The sequence below is a fragment of the Elgaria multicarinata genome, chromosome 3, assembly GCF_023053635.1.
Source record: "Elgaria multicarinata webbii isolate HBS135686 ecotype San Diego chromosome 3, rElgMul1.1.pri, whole genome shotgun sequence".
In the NCBI taxonomy this organism is placed as follows: domain Eukaryota; kingdom Metazoa; phylum Chordata; class Lepidosauria; order Squamata; family Anguidae; genus Elgaria; species Elgaria multicarinata.
In genome coordinates this window covers 97,349,613-97,376,869 of record NC_086173.1, presented here as the reverse complement: position 1 = coordinate 97,376,869, position 27,257 = coordinate 97,349,613, and the positions used below count along the sequence as shown (strand labels likewise).

The 27,257-nt window shown below is 52.1% G+C and overlaps 2 protein-coding genes across 4 annotated transcripts in view; one reads left to right on the top strand and one right to left on the bottom strand.

Annotated features, from left to right (window-relative positions):
• Positions 1-5,012: 5,012 nt before the first annotated feature.
• On the top strand, positions 5,013-15,677 carry PRR7 (proline rich 7, synaptic). Its single transcript, XM_063123351.1, has 3 exons — positions 5,013-5,225; positions 12,738-13,755; positions 14,947-15,677. Exons 2-3 carry the CDS (start codon positions 13,410-13,412, stop codon positions 15,333-15,335), a joined length of 735 nt encoding a protein of 244 aa, XP_062979421.1. The 5' UTR covers positions 5,013-5,225; positions 12,738-13,409; the 3' UTR covers positions 15,336-15,677.
• An 890-nt stretch (positions 15,678-16,567) lies between these two features.
• The window catches only part of DBN1 (drebrin 1), a 41,564-nt gene continuing 30,874 nt past the window's right edge, over positions 16,568-27,257 (bottom strand). Inside the window, exons 8-15 of one of the 3 annotated variants that reach the window (XM_063120991.1) lie at positions 25,993-26,056; positions 25,679-25,738; positions 25,012-25,123; positions 21,536-21,676; positions 19,817-19,951; positions 18,912-19,660; positions 17,786-17,888; positions 16,568-17,566 (exon numbers count right to left, since the gene is read on the bottom strand). In XM_063120991.1, coding sequence (XP_062977061.1) covers positions 17,496-17,566; positions 17,786-17,888; positions 18,912-19,660; positions 19,817-19,951; positions 21,536-21,676; positions 25,012-25,123; positions 25,679-25,738; positions 25,993-26,056 — 1,435 coding nt within the window. In that variant the 3' untranslated portion in view covers positions 16,568-17,495. The remainder of the gene's footprint in view (positions 17,567-17,785; positions 17,889-18,911; positions 19,661-19,816; positions 19,952-21,535; positions 21,677-25,011; positions 25,124-25,678; positions 25,739-25,992; positions 26,057-27,257) is intronic. The other 2 variants (XM_063120994.1, XM_063120993.1) reach the window with 2 other exon arrangements.

Below are 27,257 nucleotides of genomic sequence, written 5' to 3'. Positions count from 1 at the left end.
CAATGGCCACAGCACAAAGGAGCTGACTCATGCCAAGTAACCACTTGCTCTATCCCATGGGGCACCTTGAGATCCCCAGACAACTCATTTTGGGGAAGGAGTGTTCATTCTTTCATGACAATTGTGGAAGACAGGCAGGTAATTCTATCCTATAGGTGGGCAGACTTCAGGCCTGCAGGATCTACTCTGGTGGGTTTTTTTACTAGAGCCCCAAGATTCACCAGCCAGAGCTTGGTGCAAATGGCACACCAGAATTCTGAGCCTAGGAACTTGTTCTGAGTACTGGAACCAGTGGAGGCTGGTGGCTCTGATCTCAGTGGGATTGTGAATCTGCTCTGGGTTTCAGTCGGAAACAGTCAGAACTCTAAAGGAGCTATCCAAGGTCACTGCCCCGCTGACAACAGAGCCACCCTCCTCCACAGGAACTGAACAGTCCTGCCACACAAAAACCGAGCAGCCCATTCCTGCTATAGGTACATTAGGACCCTTAGCAACTGAGAACCCATGGCATCCATTTCTTACATCACACACAGACGTCCACCAGCACACTCTGCTCCCTTCTAGTTCACATTGCTATGCAGGTTGCTTGGTTCTGAGACATATCCCTGGTTCCACAATGTCATAAAGCACTAGCCCAACCTGTGTATCTTGTTGGGTGATTTTTTTTTAAAAAAAAAAGCTTTATCTGGCAACACCGGCAGACTGGCCAGCTGCCAACCTTCCCACCCACCTACACACCAACCCACCAAAGGAGGGAAGAATTTTCCTAACATGATCTTCACACAAGTCAGGAAAACAGGAACTTTGCACAAGTCAGATAACTCATAGGGGGAGTGAATGAGAAATGAGGTGGACATTGCACATGGCAGCAGACTAGGTCAATGCCACTGAAAAAAGGCTGCATCAAGCACGAGGAGGGAGAGCAGAAGGGAGGACAGGAACACCATGTGCAGGAATAGCTGGTGACTGGTTGCTTGAGAAAGGGATCTGGACAGTGTGGTCCAAACTCAGCCATGCAGTGTGCCGGCAGTCACAAGACTGAAGTGGCCAGGGTGGGCAGCCATCCTCAACACTTGTGCCTTCTTTCTGATTCTAGGCCTTCATGCTGCTAGGACTTACAACTCCTTACCCCATCTGTGGGTCAATATAGATGACCATTGCAACAGGCTAACAACCTCCCCAGAGAGGTTCGCTTGGCACCTACATTGTTTTCTTTCCTTTGCCAGCTAAAGATCTTTTTATTTTCTCAGTATTTTAACACCTAATTTAACTTAAATTTAAACTTTGCTGTTTTAATCTCATATTTTAACCTATATTAATTTTTGCTGTGTGGTTTTATTCTGGTTGTGCTTTTTATATTGTATTTTGTATTTGTGTTTTAAATTTGTTGGTTGTTTTTATGCTCTTCAAGGTTTTAATTTTTGTGAACCGCCCAGAGAGCTTTGGCTATTGGGCGATATAAAAATGTAATAAATAAATAAATAAGGTCCCTTGACCTCTCCTCCCCCCCTTTTTTTCTTTTTACCTAATACAGCATCTAAAATAACCCCCAGCTTGGGGGTATAAAGACTACCTAGTTTCTTTCTGTGATCCACTTGGAAAAGGGGGCAGTATGCTTCACCCAAGATGGAAAACAGGTCTGAGCAACAGCTGGATGGCATAATTCCAAAATGGAAGATTCAACATTTCACCTTTCTGGCTCCCAGCAACCCTAGGCACAGCTCCAGGTCCAATCATCTCATGACCTGCAGAATCTCATTTGAATGTCTGCAGACTCCCCCAACCCCACCTCACCCTGCCCCCTCAACTTCCATCTTGGGAGTTGGAACATGCCTGATGAAGAAATCTGCGGATCCTGAAAGTTTGTACATATTTGTGATATTTTGGCTGATTCAATAAATCCACTACTATAGACTTTGGTTGATAAAAATGAACATAAGAAGAGCCCTGCTGGATCAGACCAAGGGTCCATCTAGTCCAGCACTCTGTTCACACAGTGGCCAAGCAGGACATGGTGCAACAGCCCCCTCCCACCCATGTTCCCCAGCAACTGGTGTATATAGGCTTACTGCCTCTGATACTGGATGGTTGTTAATTGGTCCATCAATTGGTTACGTTGCTTCTCTAAGGGTGCAATCCTATGCATGGTTAGACAGAAAAAAAGTCCGGCAATTCCCAGCATGGCTTCTTGTTGTTGTTGTTGTTGTTGTTGTTGTTGTTGTTGTTGTTGTTGTTTTGCCTTACACATGCATAGGATTGCAACTGCTCATCTGTGTCCACTGTCTCCATCTTTGATTTTATTTATGGTGAAGTCTCCCCAGTGGTGCAGCCCAGTGGGCCCCAAAATGACCACCCAGAGAGCAGCAGGCATGAGGGAACTATGGATGTAAGTGAGCTTAAAATGCAAAACTACACATGCTCAGAGTTTTTGCATGTTTTTTTTTTTAAATCAGGGCTGGCAAACATGTTAACACATAAGGAATGTAGAAGCAGTTGTCAACCATGGAATGGCAGTTGCAAGGGAAAGAGAGAGATGTTACCTGTGTGCTACACAAACTGGAGTAATACGCAAGACTGCCTAAAGACACCCATCCCCAAAAAAGACAGTAAATCCAGTGTCTAAAATTACCTAGCTGCACCACTGTGCCTACTCAAATCCGCCTGCCCTTGCTTTGCCCCCCCCCCCCCCGGGTGAAGCGGACAAGTTTATCTGTCCACTTAAATTTCCCTGACAGGGCTCCTCACAGCGCCACTTCTCAAGGCTCTGCCAGGCAGGCACGACACTTTTCATTAACTACTACTGAGTGGCGGCTTCGTGTGTTTCTCTCCGCTCCGTCACCATGACAGCAGCACAGAGAGGCCTGCAGGCTGCATTATTGCTGCCATTGTCGTTCCAACTGCCCCCCCCCCCCCAACTTGCTTTTCTCTCTGCAGTCAGGAATGGCAACTGTCAGCTCTGTGGAGAGCACATGGCTGAGGGGAGGCGACATGCTGTCTGCCCCCAGGCTCCTCAGCATGCCATACACCTCACCCCTCCTCTGAAAGCATAGGGCCAGCCAGCCCTCTAGGCACTGTCATGGGCTCTTCCTGGTAGAGGGGCTGTGGCTCTGTGGTAGAGCACCTGCTTTGCATGCAGACGGTCCAGGTTCAATCCCTGGCATCTCCAGAGATGGCAGGAAAAACTCCTGCCTGAAACCCTGGAGAGCCATTGCTGCCAATCAGTGTCAACAATACTGGCTAAATGGACCAAGGGTCTGACTGACTAGAAGGCAGCCTCCTATGGTTCACAGGATGACATGTTTAGGGTGGGCACTGACATAATATTGGTGCCTGTTCTTCTGAATTTGGCACAGTAAATGAAACAGAACACACAGGCAGTGGTGCATTGCCCTTCGCAAGCAGCTCAAAGCAAAGCTATTTATGTCTTTCCAGCCTCTTGCTGGTGTACTAGTGGTTAAAGGCCATTCACACTCTGCCACATGTGGCGGGTTGGGGTGAAGAGTCAGTTGCTAGTTTTGTTTGGAAAGGCCACGCTGAAGAAAAGATGGGGCTGAGAGGCCAAGCTCTGCCACCTCCAGTGGGCTTCTAGCAAGGCCCATTGCTTCAGCCATCACTACTTCCACCAGGCCCTTTGCATTTGCATTGGCAAATGGGGAGGGGACTGGTAAAAGAGAGCAGTTTTGGCCCTGGGGCTTTCAATTGCTAATTACAATTTTACACCATTTAAGGAAAGAGAACAACACATCAGGGGATGAGCTCTTTGGTGTGTTCCCTGGCAGTCATCTGCATTGGCTATTGTAAAGGCAGAGGGGCAAAACCTCCCCAGATGGAGATACAAGCAAGGCCTGCAACAAATTGTTGTAGTGTGAGCGCTTCTGTTGAGGGTTTCAGCCCACCGTGCTTTTTTCCGACCGTTCCCATTTGGTTTTCTGTCTCCCCCCTCACACACACACACCAGTTCCATGGCTACTGAGCCTGCTCATTCCTCATCGATCTATTTGAGTTGGGGGTTTTGTACTTTTTTTGCCCCAGGGGAACCTTGAGGTGCTACGGTGCCTGCTGACACCCAGCGCTTGTGTGCAGATGGTGCCGTTTTGCCTACATAAGGATCCACAGAGGGTCAATTTAATTTGCTGTTAGTATAAGATCTATCTACCTGAAGGCTTCTAGAATCCAGATTCTGAAATTAGAAGATTTTCTGAGAACAACAGTAATTCTGCAGTCCCTCATCCTCCATACACCCCTGAGCGGGCACCTGCAGTTTTAGGGGTGGGAGGTTTGGGTCTGTGCCCGCAGCCCAAGCCCGGATTCCCGAGTTTTTGCTCTCTTCTATTCACCAAGATAGAATCTAGGAATAGCTCTCCTCTTGCGTCTGTGCGGAGGGTGACGGGGGTGGGAGGAAGGAGGCTATGTATGAATCAAGGCCTCCGTTCTGGGGACTATTCTTGGCTCGGAAAGCGTGGAAGGAGAGAGCACGGATTTGGCGGTGGGGGCTGGGAGCTCAAGGCCTCCCGGGCTCTTCTGCCGGACTCTTCCGGCTCGGCGCCCCCTTTCGCCGGGTTGCCCTGACGCGCCCGCGTCCCGTGCCGAGGCTGCCTGCATCCGTGACGTAGCGGGGGCGAGAGGCCCGCCCGGATCGGAAAGTACCGCCAGGAAGCCCAGCAGAAAGAGCCCGGCAGGAAATTCCAAGCAGGAGCAGAAAGGAGCCCCCGGGCCGGGATCATCATCCGCCCGCCTCCCCGAGCCATGGTGGCGGTAGTGGGATCATCCGGCCCCGCTGCGGACGGTCCCGGGGCCTCAGGATTTCTCCGAGGAAGGCCCCACGAGGCTGCCAGCCCCCCGAAGCGGGCAGGGAGAGGCTGGCGGGTGCCGCTGCCGCCGCCGCCGCCGCCGGAGGGCGGGAAGGAGGGAGGAGCCAGAGGGCGGGGCCGGCGGAGAGCGAGCTAGGCAGGGCGAGAGGGAGAGACGCGTGAGCGCTTGCAGCGGAGAAGACAAAGGGAGAGCCCCGGCACCGCCCGCGTGGAGGCTGCGGCGGCAGCGGGCAATGGGCAAGGCGGGCGCGAGCGAACACGCCGGTCACCGCTGCGCTGCCTGACCGCGGCCACACCGAGCGCTCCCAGGCTGCAAGTCGCCCCCGCGCCGGAGCGAAGGCTGGGGATGGCTCTGCCGCCTTCCAGAGATGGGGCTCCCACGGGCGATCCCTGATCTCGGCGCTGGAAGTGACGGTGAGGACGAAGCCCCCTGTTCCAGCCCGCTCTGACTCAGGCGAGGCGGCGGCGGCGGCGGCGGCGGCGTCTTGCCCGAGCTCCACGCTCCGACGCCTGGCTCCGCGCTCTTCTTCTTCTTCTTCCCCTACCCCGCCCCACCACTGGCGGAAGGAAGGGAAAGCCTCCCGGCCGGCCTCCTCCACGTGCAGCTGCCCCTCAAGGTGCCAGCCGCAGGACGGGGCTCCTCCTTGCCCCCGCGCCCCGAGCGAGGCGCCAGGGAAGACCATGCGGGGCCGGAGCTTCGATGCCTCCTCCTGTTGCTTGGCCACCTGGGGACTTGGCAGAGCCGGGGAACGTGGCAGGGCTTCCCGTGGCTGGCAATGGACTTGCTGGGAGGCGATTGGCAGTATGGGGGAGGGAGGAACTAAGTAACGGGGGCTGTGGCGGGGGGGGGGGGGTGGCAAGGAGAGAGGCGAGGAAAAAACCCTAGCGCGCTCTCGTCTGCCTGTGTGAACGCGCGCTGCTCTTCCCGTTGTGGAGCGTGTGTATGTGTGTGTGGGTTCCCGTGCAAACGCCACCTCTCTGCGACGCAAGCTTGGGGGATACATTGAGTCCAGGGCGCATCGTCTCTTGGCTGTGTTTTGGGGAGGGGACAGATTGCCCCAATGGAAACACCATTCCGAGAGCTGGGCACGAGCTCGGAGCATAGGGGATCCTCGTTAGTGTTTGTGGGAATGAAAGAGGAGAGGGAGACGGACGCTACACAGGCCCTCGTAGCTCCTCAGATAGATGCAGCAGCAAGGGCAGCCGCAGGAATTTGGGGTGGATCTGCCTTCTGTAAGTACGAACCCGGGAAATCCCCCCTTGTATCCTCCCTGGGATGAGTGTAGCACTGCCAAAACTCGGGTGGGAGATCAGGTCTGGTCTTGTCCTCTGCAGCCTCCCCCATCCTGTTGCCCTCCAGTTGTGTTGGACTACTCTCAGCTGGGGATGCTGGGAGTTGTAGTCCAGCACATCTGGAGGGCAACAGGGTGGGGGAGGCCATCGTCCCCTGTGACTTCTTTCTATGCACCTGCCTGTACAAAGCCAGGCACCTGTCATTCCGCTTGGTGGCATGCAGTCACTGAAAGGGGGCCAGCAGTTAAACTTGCCCTCCAAGGCTTAATTGATGACAGGGCTCAGCCCTGGGATTTGTTTTCAAGAGCATTGCTGAAGCCTGGAATATGGAAAGTACGCATAGAGGCACTTCTCTATAGTATTACAACACCTGTAATGTGCACAGACTGCCCCCACCCACAAAATTGGGAATAAGGGGCAGGACTTTGAAGCATCATGTTTTGGGCAGGACTGAACCACCACGGCTTTCTCTTTATCAATTACGTGCCAGTACCTTCTGCTCCTAGATGCCTCTTTGGACTGGGTGTCTGTGGGTCATTTACAGGGGGGAGGTGGAGACATTCAGCACATGCTCAGGGGCTTCTTTGGCTTTATGTGCATCAGGGCTGACCTTTGGCTTAAATTAAGCTTGATGAAGTGTGTGGTGGTGATGGATAGGTGGGGAAATTTCTTCGTCCAGCTGGCCTTGCATGTGAGATGTATCAGCTTCCCACTGTAGTCTGTCAGAGAAAACTGAGGGCTTGGGGGTTTCCCATTCCGTCTGGAGCTCCACCCCCCACCCACCCCCATGCAGCCCGGGATGTATCTAACCTACTTGCCTGTGCGCAAGGGCCAATGATGTTACATGCATGGATGAGCAAAGCGAATGTGTGAAGAGAAGCCACAATGAGAATTGGGGGCAGGGGCTGGGGCTGGGGCTGGAGAGCTGCAGAAAGGCAGCATATACTAAGCCGTCCTGCTCTGAACGGGTTAACTGAAAAGGCGGCACCTCTCCAGAAGCCAACATGTGGCCTGGACAGAAGTCAGAAGCTCAGCTGGGCAGCATATGCCTAGTGACTCCCACAATGGGAATGACGCCAGAGAGGCGAAGAAGCTCAGTGACCAAGAACGACCAGAGGTTCCAGCTGCAGGTCTGGACAGATTAAGGGGCCTGCTGTCTCCAGCCGTTGGTGCTTGGAAGGGGCAGGCCGGAAAGGTGAGCTATTCCTTTGGATGCGATGCTACGAACTCCCCGTTCTCCAAGAGCCGCAGCCGACACAACACGGCCGTCATTCCCTTCTGCCTCCCCTAGATACAAGCCGTGCGCTAGGCCAGCTTCATGCTGAGGAGGAGGCCCTTGCCAAGGTGCCGCTAAGTCTTTACTTTGACATTTACTGTCGTGATCTGGTGTGCTGGAATCCTCATCGCCCGGCAGAGGCAACACTGTTCCCTTTCATTTTAGGGGGAGGGGAAGCATTGGCTTCTCAGTCCCCCTTGAAACATGCACACGCTCTCACGCTCTTGCAGAAGTGTTGCAATTGGTGATGTATGCAGAACCCTCATAACACACTACTTTATATATGCACACGCATATATTCATCCCCATCTTAATTATGACATACTTTAAAGCAATATTCAAAGATACTGTACATAAGGTGAGCTAGGTTTAGAAGAGCTGTCCTGGCCTTCTCTGCTGCAAGGTATTGTTCTGGTATCTGCACATTTTTTAAAAAAATTCTTTGAGTAGATTGTTAAGGCAGCTGTCTAAAAAAGGCCTTAGCACTGTCGTCACCCCATAGCAGCCTTCCCCAACCTGGTGCCCTCCAGATATTTTGAATGTCCACTTCTACCAGCCCTAGCCAGCATGACCAATAGTCTGGAATGCTGGGAGTTGTCGTCCAAATCATCTGAAGGGCCTCAGGTTGGGGAAGCCCCCCCCCATTTATCAATACTTTGCTGTGGGTCCTACTGGCCCCTACTGATCAGACAGGAAGCCCAACAAGTCCAGCATGCTACTTCCCACAATGGCCAGCCTGATGCCTACATGAAGGCCTTGAAGCCCATAGGCCTCTCCTTCTGTTGCCTCCTAGGAGCTGGTGTTCAGAGGCATATCACTCCATGGTTTATGACCATCTGTACTTGGAGCTTTTGGCTGTCAAAGCGGGCATAGAGCTGATCTTGTTCCAGTCTCTGTTAGTTGGGGTCGTACTGTTCCCATGTGCAGCAGGGTATTCAGGCAGTTCTAAACAGCTCTGTGACCTCTTTTTTTGGCCAGCATCCAACAACCTTCCAGAATCAAGGTTGTTTCAGGTAGAGGTCTTGTCCTTGTCCCAGAGTTCTCTGCACTCTGCATTTAGAAAGTGACTGCAACCCTATCCTATTTCTGAAATAGTCCTAACCAGGGCTATAATCTGCACTAACCTTTCAAAAAGTCAAGGGTGTTTTTTGTTTTTTTAGTAAGGTAACTTGAATTCAAGGACCAGGAAAGATGAGTTTTGCGACCTGTATGTTGACTATGCAAGTCAAACAGGCACCTGGCTAGGTGGGTGAGGTGGCCTGGTTCTCATGCCATATTTTAAGGTGCCATTAAATGGCAACACATTGTCAATGATTTAGGTCCTTACTGTTTCTTTTTTTTTATGTATGTGTGTATGGATATAAATCCTTGGCTAATCTTGCACAATCCTTTTTCTTCCAGCCTATGGGAAGGGGCACATAGATCTATGCAGGTCGCTGCAACCCTTCTCTCTGGCAGCTGAACATCTTGCACAGCAATACTTTGGCTTTTGAAAGTTCACAAACATATCTGTTTATTATAGTTATATCACATTTTTCCTCCAAACTACTCAGGCCAGAGTACCTGGCTCTCCTGATCCCTATTTGAACTCACAACAGCCTTGTGAGGTAGGTTAGGCTGAGAAATAGTGACTGGCTGTGATCATCCAGTGAGTAGGGTGACTGTATGGAAAGGAGGACAGAGAAATTGTATACTTTTAATGTTTACTATTTTTAAATGTTGTAAACCGCCCAGAGAGCTTCGGCTGTGGGGCGGTATATAAATGTAATTAAATAAATAAATAAATAAAAGGGAATTTGTAGAGAAAAAGGAATTTTGACAGGTGTCATTTGTATGCATGCAGCGCCTGGTGAAATTCCGTCACAACAATTAAAGCGGCAGGAGCCCTGCCAGCTTTTGTATCTGGTCACTCTAGTATAGCTCCTGCAGCTTTAACTGTTGCGATGAAGAGGGAATTTCACCAGGTGCTGCAAGCATACAAATGACACCTGCGGAAATTCCCTTTTCTCTACCACATTTAAAGATACAGGAGCCCTGTCCTCCTTTCCATACAGTCACCCTACCAGTGAGGTTTATGGCTGAGTGGGGATCTGAACCCAGGTCTGCCTGGTCCTAGTTGGATATTCTAACCACTGCAGCCACACTGGCTCTTTCAAGATGTTGCTCACATGCGTACAAGCCTTCTTTCAAAGCTTTAAGGGCTAGAAACACGTGTGCATGCATGTGTATTTTACATTGAGCTTCCCAGGAAGCTGGATTCTCTGCCCAATACCAAATCCCATCCGCGTACAATGTGGCAGTTAGATAATGGGAATTTGATGTTGACCCCTTCACTCAGAAATGTTTTTGGACCTCCTTGGAAGAAGGTCCTTTTTTAATAATCAGGGTTTGGAAATAGTAAAGGAAAGTGCTTTGCTTTGTTTCGGGTTCTGTAGATGGTCTCTCCTGATCCTGCCATATTGGCAGCAGCAAAGTTGTTCTTCCTAATCTTTCTGCAGCTCACTGATACTTTCTTGATGGAACTACCAACTAGGACATGTGATCTCAAAGGATATGATCAGGACTGACCCACTCAGTTGGGTCTGCTTCGTTTCATACCTAGTTGCTCTTTTCTCTTCTAGTCTGTGATCATCACTTCTGTGTACCTAAAGTTGACAAACCGTGCATTTTATAATAGGACCTTTGTTGTTGGGTAATGTATCAATATTGAAATGAAACAAATAAATAGGTTGTTGTTTAATTTTAGACACAGGAAATAATAGTTCACATTCGCCCTGGTTGAGCTTCAGATGGAGCACTTTGGCCCAATGTATTATAAGAAGGATAAGTACAAGTAGCAAGGAATGAGAGAAAAACTATACTGATGGCAAAAAGGTCTATTCAAATATAAAACTAGATTGTAGGGCTATTGAGTGGAAGATGTAAATCAGCGGGGAACTGCTTTAAATTCAAGAAACTTTGGACATTTGAGGAATTTGCTGTAGCTGATCTGTGGTATATCTTCGAACTGTATGCTGATTGGCTCTTGCCAGTGTTGATTTCCCCTTCCTTATGATGTATAACAGGTGGGCAGAAGGTAAACAGAGGCCCACTATTAGACCAATGGCCAAGATCTAGCAGACCGCACAATACTGGGATTCTTACAAAGAATGTCGGACGATTGGGACCATGTTCTGACCCAACAAGGCACGTCTTATGTTCCTAAGCAAAAGAGCACTTTCAAGATCACCAGTCATATATATATACCTGAAGTATTAAGAGATCCTATAATCTTGATTTGTGAATTTGCCTCCACATTGGTGAACCACAGGGAGTCTAGTAAAAATGGAAGATTGAAGCCAGTTTTGGTGGCTGGTTTGGGCTCTGATGATCAGAAGGAGGTTGCTTAGCCTCAGCAGTATGTCTGTGAATACCAGCTGCTGGGGAACATGAGTGGAGGTGGGATGGGGTGGGGATGCTGTTGTGCTCATGTCCAGTTTGTGGGTGACCCTACGGAAAAGAGGGCAGGGCTCCTGTATCTTTAATGGTTGTACAGAAAAGGGAATTTCAGCAGGTGTCATTTGTATGTATGCAGCACCTGGTGAAATTCCCTCTTCATCGCAATAGGTAAAGCTGCAGGAGTACAGCTAGAGTGACTAGATACAAAAGAGGGCAGGGCTGCTGCATCTTTAACTGTTGTGATGAAGAGGGAATTTCACCAGGTGCTGCATGCATACAAATGACACCTGTGGAAATTCCCTTTTCTCTACAACTGTTAAAGATACAGGAGCCCTGCCCTCCTTTGCATATGGTCACCCTAAGAAGCCATGATGTCAGCAGAGCTCACGGAGAGGTCTTTTCCCAATTAGAGGCCCCACAGTTGTGCTGTCTTGGGTGTGCTGATAACAAAATGTTACTGTGAGATAGCAACCTGCAGCTGCAGGAACAAGAGTTGTTGTGTGTAGTACTCAAAAGACTAGGCCTGTGGGATTTTAAAACTCAAGGAAGCGCAGTGATGATACCATGCCAGGTTTGAGTTCACAGACACCCTGTGGCTGCCCTTTGCAGTATATGCGTTGGAGGAATTCTCCATCTAGTGCCTGAAGGTGTGGTCTGAGGAGCAGTCCTTTACGGAAACATCCTGAAAATAATGCGCGTAGTGCCAGGGCAGAAGGTGTGAGGCAGCTGAGAGCAGGGCTTTTCCCTGCAAGTGTCGAAGCCCACTTCAGCTCAGGGTTTTACGATTCACTTGGTCCCAAACTACATTGCAAGCAGCCCTATTATTGGTGGTCAGTAGCATCTGTTCAGGGTGAGGGAAATCAGAAAGTGAAGTGAACCACGCTTGGCAACTTTTCCCTGCTGTGCCATTGGCAAGCAGTCTCTCGAGGGGTGAAGCTGTGAGATGTGTGGGCAGGAGGTTGCTGCAGAGCAGAGGAGGGCATTTGGGCTGCCACCAGGAGGGAAGGGTCAGGCAGAGCTTGGGCATTTGTGCTTTGCTGATCTCTGGCTGCTGAATTGGATGTTTCGTGGCTTTCTGGAGCTCCTTCTCTTCCCTGCCAGAGCAGCTGCATACCAGGGGCTTTGGCTTGCTCGTGCCCTCCCTAGCCCTCATTATCTTGAGGGAAATAGCTGGAGCCGCCGGGGCTGGTGAGTGCCAGTCCACAACATCTGGGGTCAGATACACAATCTGCCTTCCCCAAGAGGAAAGGCTCTGCTCACTTTTGGGGACCCTCCTCCCCACAACACCACGGCTCAATCTGTTCAGCAGGGGCTCTGTGCTCTCTGTGTGGTGCTTTCAGGGGGCCAGTCGTGGGAAGGAAGGGGCAAGGGAGGCCACTTCTACCAGCACAGTTGATCCAGCATCAATCTGGATCCAATACCTGGAGGACCCGAGGTTGGGAAGGCTGAGCTGGGCCCATGGAAGGCCATATGGTGGCCTGGTCTTTTGTGCACAGTATATGGCATGTGTGTGAGCACATGTAACTGGGTGCGTGGGCAGCATCGTGGCTGCATGAATTGGATGCCTGTAGCTTTGCCCATGTGGTCGGTGCTGGCTGAGATCACTGAAGCAATGAGGTTGCTTTACTGGGGGTGGGGGGGAGAATGTGTGTGCTTCTGCCTAAACGTTTTAAACATAAAACTTTCCCCTCTCCTTTGAGCTTGAAAACCCAGCCCATGCTAGGCTCACATTTCTTGGGTGAGTGGGGGGGTGCGTACTTGGGTCCGGGGGCGTGATGGAGCTCCCCTCCTTGAACTTCCATTGGCATTTTGCTCCTGTTAGCGGAGGAAGAGGTTGGGGAAGGTGGGGCCCGTTCTGCGAATTAATGCTTGTGATGGCGGCCCACCTCTACTCATTGCCATTGTCATTCCATTTGCAGAGCGAGAGGTCCTGTCGGCACTGCCCCTGGCCCCCGAAAGCCCTGACTTAGCAATGGGAAGAAGCTGGGCTGGGTGCTGGTGTTACTGGTCGTGCCACCCCAAGTATCCGAGAACTTGGGAGCTCCAGGAAGAGAGTGCAGGCCGCGCCCGTGAACTTCTCCAGCACTCTCCGTTCCTCCATCGGGCTCCTTTAGGGGCCAGAACTCTCCCATCTCCGTGAAAGGCCCAAGTTTGTCCCTGCATCCAGCCAACTATTTCCATGGCAACGGCTGCGGAGAGCATGCAGGAGGCTGCGTGACTCGAAGGGGCCGAACCGCCGCAGCACGCGGGCCTCGCCTCGCCGTTCTGCCGCCCCTTGACTGAAGCAGAGCCGGCGGTGGATTCTAGCGTGGCTAAGAGAGGGACCTGTGCCACTTTGGGGGGGGGGGGGGAAGGCAAGCCAATAGCTGCAAGGAGAGCGGAGGGGAGGTTTATGTGACCCCACCAAGATGGCGGGGCAGCCAGAGAAGTGGAGACAAATTCACCTGCAGGAGTCAGACTGTCCCTGCCTCTTTATAGACGAGATCTGAGAGGGCGCGTCTCCCCCCTCAGCTGGAACTGAAGAAGAGCCCTGGTTTCAACACGTGTCGAGAGAAAGCTCTAGGGCCCTCCGCCAGTCCCCCAGAGTGAAGATGGTGATGTCCCACGGCACCTACACCTTCCTCACCTGCTTCGCTGGTTTCTGGCTGATCTGGGGGCTCATTGTGTTGCTATGCTGCTTCTGCAGCTACTTGCGGCGGCGCATGAAACGGCGGCAGGAGGAGCGGCTGCGGGAGCAGCACCTGCGCACGCTGGAGATGGAGCCCCTGCACTACGAGGGTTATGGGGGCCCTGCCTACGGGGGCCCTGCCTATGGGGGCCCAGCCTATGGGGGTGGTTACATCAGAAGCCCACCGGGCATCGCTGTGCCCCACCGCCTCCGCCTCGAGCCCCACCGCCCTCACCTTCCACCCCCAAGGCCTTGGAGCTGCAGGCATGGTAAGGGCAAAGAAAGAGGTTTTCTGGGCACCGTTGAGCATTGAACCAAGGGGCAGGCGGTGGGTTGGGTTGGGGGGAGGCTGCTCTGGAGGGAGGGATTTCGCTGGATGTGTGGATGGCCTGAAATTGTCCATCCAGCTGAAACTATCGCCTTTCCATGTTCTGCCTAGTTTTGGTTCCTTTAGCATGGAGAAAGGAGTGACCCTTAAATCGTTTAAGGGATTGGATCAGTGCTCGTACCTCATGTTGGGCAGTATGTCAGGATGCTTCCTAGGAGGAGGTACTTCTTCACACAGCGCATAGTTACACTATGGGATTCGCTACCACAAGATGTAGTGAAGGCCACCAGTTTGGACGGCTTTAAAGGGGGTTGGACAAATTACTGGAGGAGAAGGCTATCAATAGCTAGTTGGCCTGGTGGCTATGGGCTACGTCCAGTAGCAGAGGCAGTATGCCTATGAACACCAGTTGCTGGGGAACATGGGCGGGAGGATGCTATTGCACTCATGCCCTGTTTTGTGGGTTTCCCATGGGCAGCTGGTCGGCCACTGTGAGAACAGAATGCTGGACTAGATGGACCCTTGGTCTGATTCAGCAGGGCTCTTCTTATGTTCTTGTATTCTAGGAAGTCCCATTCCAGCAAAGTGTAGTCATCATCTCCCAAGCCCTTGACCCTGTTTGCTTGCCTGCTAAATGTGGCTCTCTGTATGCAGTCAGTTCTTGGGCTAGGACAACAGCACTCATGAGGACTGTGCTCCAAACCCAGGGTAGGGGGACCACAAGGCCCTTTAGGAGTTGTTGGACTGCAGCTTCCATCATCCCTTACCATTGGCTAAGGCTGATGGGAATCACAGTCCAACAAATACTTAGAGGGCCACACATTTTTACCACTGGTCCCAACCTTGCTGGGGAAGGGCTAACTTTTATTTCACAGCACTAGCACAGCCTACCCCAACCTGGGACGTCCATATGTTTTGGAGTACAACTCCCAGCAATCCCATTCACCATGCTGCTTGGGCCAATGGTAACGGAGTTGAAACCCAAAACATCTGGAGGGCACCAGCTTGGAAAAGGCTGTACTAGGGCCAGAAGACAATTACTTGGGTCTCCCAAGGAAGGGTATGGTGGGAGCCTCACGCCACGTGTGACCCCGTTCCGCGCTCTCAATCGCTGTGATCCCTTTGCTTGCAGAACCGGATCCATCCAAGCCCCCATGCTACGAGGAAGCCGTGCTGATGGCTGAGCCCCCGCCGCCTTACAGCGAAGTCCTGACCGACACGCGTGGCTTGTACCGCAAGATCAACGCCCCCTTCCTGAGCCACGAGCAGCCAGAGAAGCAGGAACAGCCCCCCAGCTACAAGCCCCTCTTCCTGGACCGGGGCTATGGCTCAGCCCTCCACCTGCCGAGCTCAACCAGCCGGGGCCCCACCTGCACCAGCCTCTACTTGGAGTCGGAGCATGCGCAGCGCATCTTCCCCAGCTGGACAGACTCAGAACTCAGCACCAGAGACAGCTATGAGCCGGGGCCCTGGCAGCTGCCTGTCTCAGTGCCTTTGTTGGGCAGGACTACGGCAGTTTAGTCGGCCGTGCTGCAACCAGGGCGGGACGGTGGTCGCTGCACGGAAGCTGGATACTGGCAGCCTATTTCCTCGGCCTGCGGGAGCCCCCCAGCCCCTCAGTCCGAGCCTTCCAGCCATGCCTGGCCCACAGGCCTTCACAGTGCAAAGATCCCAGTTGCTACTGACCTCTTCTTGGCCCCGGTGAGGTTGGGGCTGGTCTCCCCATCCCACCCGCTTCCCCCTTTTCCTTGGGCCCACTCCAGGCTCTGTTGGTGCTGACTGCAAGGGGGCCTCTGGCGTGGCCTGAACTTTTGTTTCCTATCTTTTGTTTGTTACATTTTGAGAATAATAAAGTTTGTGGAACCTGATTTATTACAAACCTGGTCCTGGGTGGTTGAGTCCCTGCACGAGAAGTTTGGGGCGGCTTTTGCTTTTCAAGCAGGGGTGGGCAACCTCAGGCCCGGGACCAAATCTGGATCTCTTGGGGTCCCAGTCTGGGCCCCCAGATGGCCCCCCTTTTCCCACCCATCTTTGATCATTTGATGGTTTCCCAGCTTCTGTGCATGTCCCTACTCTCCCCAAAGGTTGAAATGCATCTCCCAGAAAGAGTTTTAAGCTACGCTAGGCCGGTTTTTTTGTTTTGCATTTTTGGCCTCACACACACACACACCCTCCTTGCTTTTGCTTCCAGCCACCACTGGAATGCAGCTCCTGAGAGCTTCTCTGAAATTGAATTTGGCCCTTGGGCTGAAAGAAGTTCTCCAGCCCTGTTTTAAAGAGTGCCACATGTACGGTGGTGGGAAGTGAAGCAACCCCGTTCTTAAATAATCCCATCCCACAGCGGATGGCTTGAGTTCCTGACTGGATGGACAGCATGCTTCAGGAATGGATCCCTTAGTTACCAGCTCCACCTAGTGGTGCTTTTCCACCTTAAGTTCTGACTTCTTCTGGGTCCCACACCTGACGATGTACTGATGCGCAAAACCACTCTTCTGTGTTCCCTTCTCCACTTGCTGAGTGGACTCTGGAATCTAAAAAAAGTTCTGGCTTTTGTATTCTCCCACCCACCCCATCCCCGCAAAGTAAATTTCTAACCTTCCATAGTTGCAGAGTAACCAAAAACAGTCAAAACAAGAGGCCGGCCGGCCTTGTCTTCCAACAGTCTTCTGTGGAATCTACCCCACACATCCCAGTGGCCTTGTGCTCCTTCACTAATCTCCCCTTTAAAATAAAATTTAAAAGGCACCCTGTGCTGCAAAGCCAGCTGCCCTGCTTGGAATCAATTTATTTATTAACATACATAAGCACATTGCTGTTACAGAATTTGTGCTTTCCAAAAAAAACAATTACTGTACGTGAGAGAAAGGAAACCAAGCATGGAATGGAAGAGGAAAGAAGGATGGGGAAAGAGAGGGGGGAGCCCAGCCAGAGTCTCCCCTCGTCCCAGGCTCTCAGGGCAAGTAAGGCCTAAAGAGGAGGGTCTCGAATGGGCTTGCTCTCGAACACAGGGCCATGGAGCTGAACTGTGGTGGGAAGAAAGTTCCTCGGTGCTAACTCCTGCTGGAGACTAGAGCTGGACGGGGCTCTTGTCGCTTCCCTGGGGAATAGGGCATGTCAGGGACTGAGTGGAGAAGGTGGGGGGTGGGGAACCAGAGCCTTGCCCACACGGGGCCGTTTTATTGCCATATTTTATTTTAAATTCGTGCAAAATACTCAAAGCTCCAGGCAGAGACTGAGAGGAGGAGGAAAGGGCCCCCTCCCCATCCACCCCCCCAAGAGCAGCACACGCAAGAGATCAACCCAGATGGCATAAAAGGCATTGGGGAGATGGGGGGGGGGGATGGAATCAGAAAAAACCCAATGGGAAGAGGCAATAGGGAAGGGGTCTGCAGGGAAGCTACCAACAAAGAGGGGACCAGGCAGATTTACACGTTTCCTATTTGACAACATTAGAAAAAGAGAGAGAGAGAGAGAAGGAAAAGAGAGAGAGAGCGCTTGGAAAAAGTTACCCCGGAGTACCATGGAGTATATCCTATCTGGCTGGGGCACGATTGGAGGCCTTGGACCGCAGGGCTACAATACGGAGCAGGCAGGCACCAGGCCCTTGCTGCGGTTGCTCCAGGCTTGCACACGCTGGGCTTGCTGGGTGCAGGATACCGGAGTTGGACTAGGGAGCGGGCCTTAAACGCTGCCCCCAAAACTCTCCTCCTCTTCTGGCACTGGGTCAGCATCCCAACAGGTGATATCGATCTCTGCAGGGGGAAACCAAACGCATTAGCCCGGGAGCGGGGAGATGGTGTTGGCCTGGGCCTGGCCTCCGAAAGAGGACGTCACAAGAGCGTCCTCTGGCCTGGCTCTCCCGGAAGAGCAGGAGCCCAGGTGAGGCCTCTTTGGCAGCAGGGGAAAGGAGGAGGTCTCAGGGAGGGGGCGGGTCCTGTCTGGCCACCCACCAGTCCCAGACCCTCTCTCACCTGGGGGCTTATTGTAGAACACTGGAGGAGGAGCTTTAGCAGATGGTTCTTCTGATTGGTTGAAGTCTTCATCTTGTGACTGGCTGAAATAACCCTCACTGGTCTGTAAGAGAAAAGCAAGCCATTGCGTGTTGTGCCTTGTGTTGGGAGATGTTCACACCCTTTAGCGCCCCATTAATGAACTCAGTAATGTTCACGTCTGGTTTTGTACTCCCAGCCATTAAAGCCTGTGGGGTATACTGCTCAAACCACCCATAGGCATGCATTGGAAACCGGAGGGTGGAGGCCACTCTTCCACTGGCATAGGGAAGGGACTGTAGCTCAGTGGTAGAGAACAGAAGGTCCCGGGTTCAATCCCTGGCATCTCCGGGTAGGGCTGGAAAAAGTCCTGCTTTTAGCCCCGGAGCATTGCTGCCCATCAGCGTCGACAATACTGGGTTAGATGGACCAATGGACTGACTCAGTTTAATAGACAACAAAGAAGTTAAGGAAGAAGATTAAATGGAAACAACTTTACTGAGCATTCTTTATTGAATTGTTTGATGGATTGATTGTACTTTTGCACATGTGATAGAATGCTTTGTATATATTATTTTTAAACATTGTTATTCAATTTATAAAATCGTTATTTTTAATTTTTCTTCCTTAACTTCTTTGTTGTCTATTGTATCCGGTTAGGTTAAGGGTAACACTCTTTTGTCACAATCTGACTCAGTTTAAGGCAGCTTCCTAGTTCCTACATTCACCTTCACTGTATGAAAAGAGGTAAAAATGCACTAAAGGCTGACTAATCCACACTATCAAAAGTGTGCACCACTTTTGTCGCCTTTGAATTGGTCTAATAAACATACAGCACCAATGAGGATTTGGGAATGAATCCACACGAGCGGATTGGTTTTTATTTCTTTCCCTGCCAAAATAAATACATCTGCCTTATTTATTTTTGCCGGAAAGGAGCTGTTCTGTTCCTGCTCCTCTGGCAGGGCCAGAAGATGTCTTTTTTGTGAGCGTGCGCACTGGCAAGCCCTGGCAGAGCCGTGGGGCCCGGGCCCGGCTTGTGAAGGCCGGGCAGGGAGCCCTGGCAAACGCATTCCGGAATGGCGCTGGCCGGAGCAGCCTCTCCCACCTGCGTACTTTCCTTTGGGGCTGTTTCTCCATTGGTGAGCAGCTGGGGCTCCTGGTGCACCCCCGAGGCCTCCTGCAGGGCATGCTGGTAGCTGAGCGTCATCTGGTGCAGCCCCTCGATCGCAATGATGCTGGCCGGCTCTTCGTCCTGCTCAGCGTCGCAGAAGGTGGCCGGGGGCTCAGGCAGGTCGTTGAAGTTCAGCAGGTTGTCTTCGGGGAGGCCCGCAGAGGATGGGGGCTCCGGTGCCCCTGGAGGGACATCGACCTCAACCAGCAGGGGGGCAGGCGCAGGGGGGCCATCATGAAGGTCCCACGGGGCGGGAGTGGGGGGGCCACCCCCTTGCTGGAGCTCCCAGGCCTCAGGAGGGGTGGGCTCCACGGCCGCGCTGTCGTTCTGCCACAAGTCGAGGATGTTCTCTGATGGGGGAGCGGGTGGCTGGGAAAAGCCGAAAGCCTCCCCCAGATCCATTGCACCTTCACTCTGCACGAGCAGTGGGGCTGCTGGGAAGAGAGGCTCTTCTTTGGGAGGCGGGGCTTCTGGGAAGAGAGGCTCCTCCTCCTTGGACTCTGGGAACACCAGGTCTTCAGTGGGGCCAGCCCCGCTTGGCTGTGGCTCGGTCCAGCCAGCTCCCTGCCAGGCTGACACCCCGGGGGGCTCTTCCGTCTTCTCCACGGGCTGCTCCACGCTGGGGGGAGCCCAGCTCATAGCAGAAGCCACGGCCGTCTCCTCACTGCTTGGGCTGGAGGAGTCTGCAATACGGAGGAAGCAAGAGGCGGCGTTGAGTGGGCGGACACAGGCGAGGGAATCAAAAGACGGAGAGCGCAGGGGAAAGGCAGCCATTTTGAATGCCCACCCAAGCCCATTGAGGGCCCAGGGTTTGGGGAGGGCAGGCGAGCAGCACCTACCTTTTAATGCACCCTGCTGCGTCACCTCATCCAGGGCACGCTCAATCTGCTCCCCGACAGGCGTTGAGGCTGTACTGGAGTCGCAGGGGCTACTGGCAGAGGCCGACACCTTTCTGTGTGTTTCCGTCTGGCTGCCTGTGAATGAGCCACACAGGCACTCAAGAGGGAGCGGGCAAGCTGAAGTGCCACACCCCACAGAGCCACATGGGTATGCCAAAGACGTGGCAGCCTCGTTGGAACACAACACATTCATAGCCATTTCCCAGCCTACCTGGCCATCCAAACGAAGACCATTGTCCTTGGACTACTCCACTCTACCCTAATCCCCACAGCAAACTACACCACAAAGGCTAACCGCCCCCCTTGCCTTCATTGACAAACATGCTGGAAGCAGAAGCAGCCGTCCCTCTGCCTCTTCTGCTGTGGGGGGCAGGCACAGCCCTGGGATGGGAAGGTACAGTATAGTACAGTACACTGGGACCCACAACTGAAGAGGGGGGAAATGAAAGACTGCCATGGTTGGTCTCTCACAGATCAAATTGTGTGTTAAATCGTAAGTGTTGAACTTCAGGCCTGAGGTCCCAATCCAGCCCTCCAATGGCCATACCCCTTTTCCTAGCCCCACCCCTTTCCCTTTTGACTGCCCATCATTTGGGGGCTTTCCCCGCTTTTGCACTTCTTCTCTCCCCATCCCCCAATTCTAAAAGGTTGAAATGCCTCTCCTAAGGCTCAGTTACTTGCAGGAAGAGCTTTTAAGGTAAAATAGGCTGGTCTTTTTTTGGCCCCGCCCCTTTTGCCTTCAGACCCGCCCACCACTGGAATGCAGCCTCTGAGAGCTTCTCTGAAATGGACTTCGGCCCTCAAGCTGAAAGAGGTTTCGACACTCCTGCTTTAAATGATAGGATATATCCATCCCTGCTCCTTTTACTACCCTTGGAAGCAGAATCCACAGCAAACATCAGGTGAAAGAAGGGAACAGTTTGCCAGGTCGTTTCTGCCCCAGGCCCATCACATACCCAGACTTCCCAGTATTTCCATCCTACGGCCCCATCCCAAGCCACCACAGTCCAGGTCAGGGTGATCTCCCCCAGTCTCACGACTGCTGTGCACGCACGGCCCACCACAGCCATGGCCCCAGCAACCTGGAGTAGGTGTATGCAGCTCGCCTTTTGTTTGCATAGGTTCAGGCTCCCAGTCCCCCTTTTCTAATTCAAAGCAAAAGCTGCTCCCCTCAACAGATGTAGCCAGCCTGACTGCACCGTGTACTGAAGGCTCTACCCCAGTGTGGCATCAGTACGCTGGCTTGTGAACCTACGCCTGGATTCAGGGTCCAGATGCTGATGCAGAGACGTTCCTGTAGCAGCCCACCTGCCCGTATTTCTTTTTGAATGGGGGCAGAGATCGGGGTTGATGAGGGGACAAACGTTCTTATTATATGCAAAGCCAGCATTCCTGAACAGCTCGACTGGGGCTCTGCATTGTGATGCACGAAGCCAAGCCAGCCTGCAGCATGCACAAAATGGCCGCCAGCCCTGAGTCTTCCCTGGTGCAGCCTGTGGGGCCAGTTTTGTGGTCAGTCAGGGGCTCTAGCTGCTCCTTTCAGAGTAAGACTAGATGGGACATGGGCCAAAAGAAAGGCCCGGGGCTGGGGCAAGGCCCCCTACGCAGCTGTCTCCCCACACCAACTCCCCAAAGCCCGGCCTGGGCCTGGCTACCTACATGGGAAGAAGGAGGAGAGATTTGGTGTGCGGTGGCAAGTGATATAGGGGAAGGGAGTCCGTGGAGGGGAGGAGGAGGAAGAGGAGGAGGAAGGCGGCCCACTGTCAGGTGTCTTTATGAAAGGACAGTGCAGACGACCTGCTGAGAGAAAGACAGACAGACGGACGGAGACAGAGAAAGCAGAAGAGAATGGTCAGTCTCCCCTCCAGCTGCCCACTCCATCACCCGCCCCCTTCTCATGCCACTGGGCAATCGGTGCCCACTTTGGGGGCTGGGGAGGCAGGGAAAGGCTGTGAGGGAGGCAAGGCCGGTCCCTGAGAAGGAAAGGAAAGGAGGGGGCACCGCCGGCGGCAGTGCAGGTGGGCTCAGGGAAGCAAAGACAGGAGGCTAGGGAACAGGAGGGCCAGGCTGGAGTAGTGTGCAGGGCTTGGGCGGCGTCAGGAGGGCCAAGGAGTGCAAGATGGTGGAGGGAAAGAGGAAGCCAGGAGGCACAACCAGTGCTGGGGAACGAGCTCATGCCAATATTTCTACAATAGCTGACCACCAGCCAACCCACACTAAAAATGCAGAAGCCCCAAACCCATAATGCACAGGGCTCCAGAGAGTAAGAGCTCCATCAGATGGCCGGGGTGGGTGGGTGGGTAATCACGCTTGCCTACCGTCACTTCTCCCCCCTGCTTTTGTTGCTCAATACTTAGTCTTTCTCTCAGGGAGAGGAAAGAGGAAGCAAAAAGCACACGTGTTCCATTCAGGGGTCGTCTTTATTGCGCCGCTTGTCCTGCACACAGCAGGAAGTAGCGACAACTTCCGTGTTTAAAATAAATTGGACTTACTGGGGTGCTTTTTTGTGGCGTGAAGAAGGCCAGAAGGGGAGGGAGGCACGCGGGAGACAGACAACGTTGTGAGAGGGGCCCGCGGAAATCCGTGAGTGCCCAGCAATGAACGTGCAATAAAACGCTCATCTGATGGAGCTCTAAAGCTCTTGGCTTATCCCAAGCAGGGTCAGTAGTGGCTGCTCAGTCCTCAGCAGTGAACAGCCCAAGGATGGAGCCCAAATAAATCACAGCAGTGGTGCAGAGTTCCCTAGCGCGAAGCGACACTGTAGTAAGGGTGGGTGCCGCAAGCTGCCCCAACCGCAGTTCTTGCAGAAGGAGCTCCTTGAGGGCTAGTGACATGCTTAATCCTCCTCACCTACCCAGGCCTGGTGGACTGTATCAAAACTCTGGGTCTTCGCTCCTGACCCCACAGGGAGCGGGAGTGTCCTATGGAGCAACTAGATTTTTGTGTGGGGATGGAGTGGGATCTTTCCCGCTGCTGCCCCTGCCCTTCTCGCCCCATTTGTTTCATATGACCCCTGCCATAGAGCCACAGGACCACTTGACCGGATTCAAGCCCAAGCAGTATTTCTGGTTGCGCCCACTGCTGTTTTGCACACGCATTCTCTCTCTCTCTCACACACACACACATCAAGATGATCATCTCACTGCTATTACATCACTTCCTCTTCAAGGCTGGCTGCCATCATCATCATCATCATCATCTCTCCTGCTCCCAAACTAACAGGCCTGCCTCACATACTGGGATGTGGCAGGGAGTGAAAAGGAGCGACCATTTCCTGTATGGTCACCTGGTGGGAACATTCCATCTGGGAAGCCAAACATTTGTCAGATCAACCCGTAGGATCCAGGCATCACAAAGCAAGTTCTGGCTTGCGACATAGTTATAGCTCAGAGTGGAACATTTCCAATCAATGTCAACACGATAGAACAGCCCTGTGCTTTCAAACAAATTCTCAAATTGTGGGTACCCCAGATGGTTGTTATAAGATCCTTGCTGCTAAGAACTAGTGCCTGAGTTTCCTTTTTTTATTCCTCCCTCCCAATCGCTTTTCCTTTTGTGTCATTTCTTTCAGAGCTTTTCTACACAAGGCCGTTCATCCGCTGCATCTACTTTCGGCTTCATCGCAGAACTTGAGAAGAGCATTTCCTTTCCTGCTTTTCCGCTACATAACCTCTAAGTGGCAGTGCGGTTATAGTGCCATAGCACCAATACCCAAGAAGAAATTGTGCTTTCTTTCACAGTTAAATGCTGTGTTTTCCTTGCTCTAAAAAATCTTGTTGAAAGTGCTCTTTAGGCACAGGAGCAAAACTGGAGGGTCACGACATCATCAAAACAACCATGAGTAGGGAATGACGAGCGCATGATAGATGTCTAGAAAAATCCTTAGACTGTAAGCCTGGGGGCAGAGATTGTCTCATCATTAATCTTTGTAAGCTGCTCTGGGAGATTTTTGACTGAAGTGCAGGATGAAAATGGTTTAAGTAAATAAATGTAGCAATTCTTCTCATCCCTAAAGACAGAGGCTTCCCCAGACCCCATCTTTAAAACCATGCTTTATTAATTTTGATCCATAGTGCAGGCATCCAAGCCTCTTGGAGCAATTGCAACACCTCATGATCCAAGAAAACAACAACGTAATCTTTGTTCAGGCAAAAGGCAGACTGATATTCCCACAGAGGTCTCACTTTAAGCCCACTCGTTAGAGACTGGACTATTTTGCATGACACCACAGCCCACCATGGGTTATTTAACCCACAGTGAGGCTGTGGGGGATGCGCACGGCCACCATCTTGCATATCTAGCCCACGTTTCGGGGTTGTCATGTTATGCGAAGCCAGCAAGCTTGGATTATGCGAGCATTACAACAACCCTCACATAGCCCTAGAATAGACCGTGGGTTATTCAAGCGTTGTTTAATCCTTGCATAACCAATGTGTGCCAGGTTCCCACAACATGACAACCCCTGAGAGGTGGATAGCTATGCAAAATAGAGCCCATGGGCACCGTGGCTCATCATGGGTTATTTAAATAATCCATGATGAGCCACACCATGTTGTGCGAAACAAGTCAACAACTTAGTTTAACTTTGAAGGTAGCATGTCTATCCTTCACCAAAACCAACAAAACTATTCTAGTTTTGTTGTGATTTCCAAAATCAAAATGCATAAGCATACACAAAAACCTTACAGAATTCTGGGACTCAGCCACATCCTGTAGCAAAGTTTCTTATATGCAGTATGAAAAGACACCTTCCTTCATTAGTTAAGCTTCTGCCACCTTTCAGGTTTCACTGGAGGATGGCACTTTGCATTGCAAGGAGACATAGGAACAGCCAGCCTGTCTTCTCTGCCCCATTCTGCATCTAGCTGGCTTTGGGTCACATTTGGTTTTTTTGCTGCCTTATGCAATCCCACGCTGCCTGTAGCTCTCTCTGTAGCTTAGGTTTCCAAGTGAGTCTGGACGTTCCCACTGGCTCCTCCGCCCAAGATGTGCACTCACCCACCTTCCACCTCAAAACGGCACTACAATATTTACCATTGCTCCCCCTAAAGCTTCCCCTCTTTCAAGCTCCTAGTGAGAACAGGCCCACCTCCGCCTCCACCTCCTCATCCTGCAACATGGGGGGTGTTTCCTACCTGTTCTGTTGAAGGGCGGGGGCGTCTCTGAACTGGCTGAAGCCACTCGCTCTTGCTGCCGGAAGAACTCGCGGGGATTCTCGGGACGCTGAGCAATGATGGCAGCCGCCTCCTGCCGGGATGCGAGGGGAACAGGCAAGCAAGAAGGGTCAACCACGGCCCAGTCACTTGACAAAAGCAGACACACACACCTCACAAACACAGCCTGAACTCCACCCCCCAAATTCTCCCCCCGCCCCCATGCAGCTGCCAGGGCAACAGTGACAAAATATGAGACGTGCCACACACATAGGGTGTTCCCCCCATGCCCCACCCCACCAGCAGCAATGGCACACAGTGACACAAAATAGTGACAGCACAACAAACTGGATTTGAACACAATGAAGACATAGCATAGGAGGAGAGACACACACAGCCGGCCTCCGCCTTGCTCCCCCGGGATAAAACTGATCCCCGACCCTGCTTAAGCACAGACTTCTGCTAGTCGTCAACATCACACTCCAGCTTCGCCACACGACAACAGTCACCAAACTGAAGCCCCCAGCTCGCCCAGCCCCCGCTGAAACTCTGCACACAATGTGACAACCCGCATGCAGCAATGGCCCTGTAGGGTGCATGGCGGTCAGCTGCCTACACAATGCATGCTGTGCCCCGGGGCCGCACTCACCTCCACCTCCGACTCAGACTTTTTGGGCTGCTGCCTGTCTTCGTCGTCCTCCTGCTCCCCCTAGGGAGAGAGGTCAGCGTCAGCCCCAGGGCACCTCAACCACACCGGAAGGCCCTAGTTTGCTTTCCCTGACCTAGCACAAAGCTGGAGCGAGGAAGAGCTCTTGGACAGCAATGCCCTCATCACCCTGGTTGCAGAGTCGGTCCCCAATGTCACCAGCCAGCCTTGGTGCTTAATTCCTACCTCTGCTAACAACGTGGGGGAGCCAGTAGCAAACTGGGCAACCCTCCCCCAGCGCTCAAAACACTACTTACAAAGATGGATTGCTCCTTCAACCGCTGCTTGGCTTCCTCTGCTTCCAGGCTCTGCTGCTTTCGCCTAGCAGGAAGAGAAAGAGGAGAGGATGAGATGTCTGGACACTGAGCTCACGATGCCTGGGCAGACCTGAAGGATGGCTGGCTTGGCTTCCTAATGTTTAATTTCATATCCCTACCCCAACCTTAATTTAATATCCTTATCCATTCAGGAACCATGGAGAACAATCCAAACTTTCGCTCCTTTATTCCAAACGTTTGTATATCTGAATGTGGCCTCTATGTGCTACCTCCAGTATCAGAGGCCTATATATATCAGTTGCTGGAGAGCATGGGTGGGAGGGTGCTGTTGCACCCATGCGTGGCGTTACACCCCACAAGTCAGTTCCCTAATGCATGTCTGAAATTGGTAAGTCTGTGGTGCTTAGAATGTTGACCTGAGTGGGTGGAGTTAGAATGTCTTAGGAGTGGGGAGGAGTGATATATACAAGGGAATGATTGAGGGGATTGAGGAGAAACTTTTAGGTACTCTTAGAGTCTTTAGCCTTTAGTGCTTTAGCTCTCTGTGTGTAGAGTACTTGGTTCTGGAGAGTTTGAGGTTCAGTATAGAGAGTGGTGTCTTTTGAGTGGGGTGTGCAGATAGACAGTTTGTGTAAAATAAACAATACTGATAATAAAATTCAAGAGTGAATGTGTGTGTGACAGGAAAGCGTGTATGTGAATGGGTGAAAGGATTGGATGAGAGGTTTCAAAAAGGTTATTAAATGTTCTATTTTGAAAGAAAGCTTGTGAAGTTTTAAAATAAATTTTACTTGTTTTGTTTTAACTACCACAAAAATCCCACGTGTCTGTTTGGCATTTATCATCTGAAGTTTATTCATTTAGCACCCACTCTGACAATAATTCACCTCAGCACATATAATTCACAGTGCATTATTTTATTATTGAAATCCTTCTCCATTTAACCCCTTTCTCCACATAGTTTGGAGAAAGGCGGTGTTTGTCCCTCGCCTCAGGCGTATCAAGCGGTAGTGCTTGGCTTGAGCAGGAAGTGTCCGCATCCAGGCCTGGTGTTCAGAGCCTGTGTCATGGCACCATGTCCTGCTTGTGGGTTCCTGGTTGACAGCTGGTCGGCCACTGTGTGAACAAAGTGCTGGACTAGATGGACCCTGGGTCTGATCCAGCAGGGCTCTTCTTATGTTCTTATGTTGCTGTTGCATCCTCTCTCACTTTCCATTATCAGGTCTAAGTGCACCATATTCCAT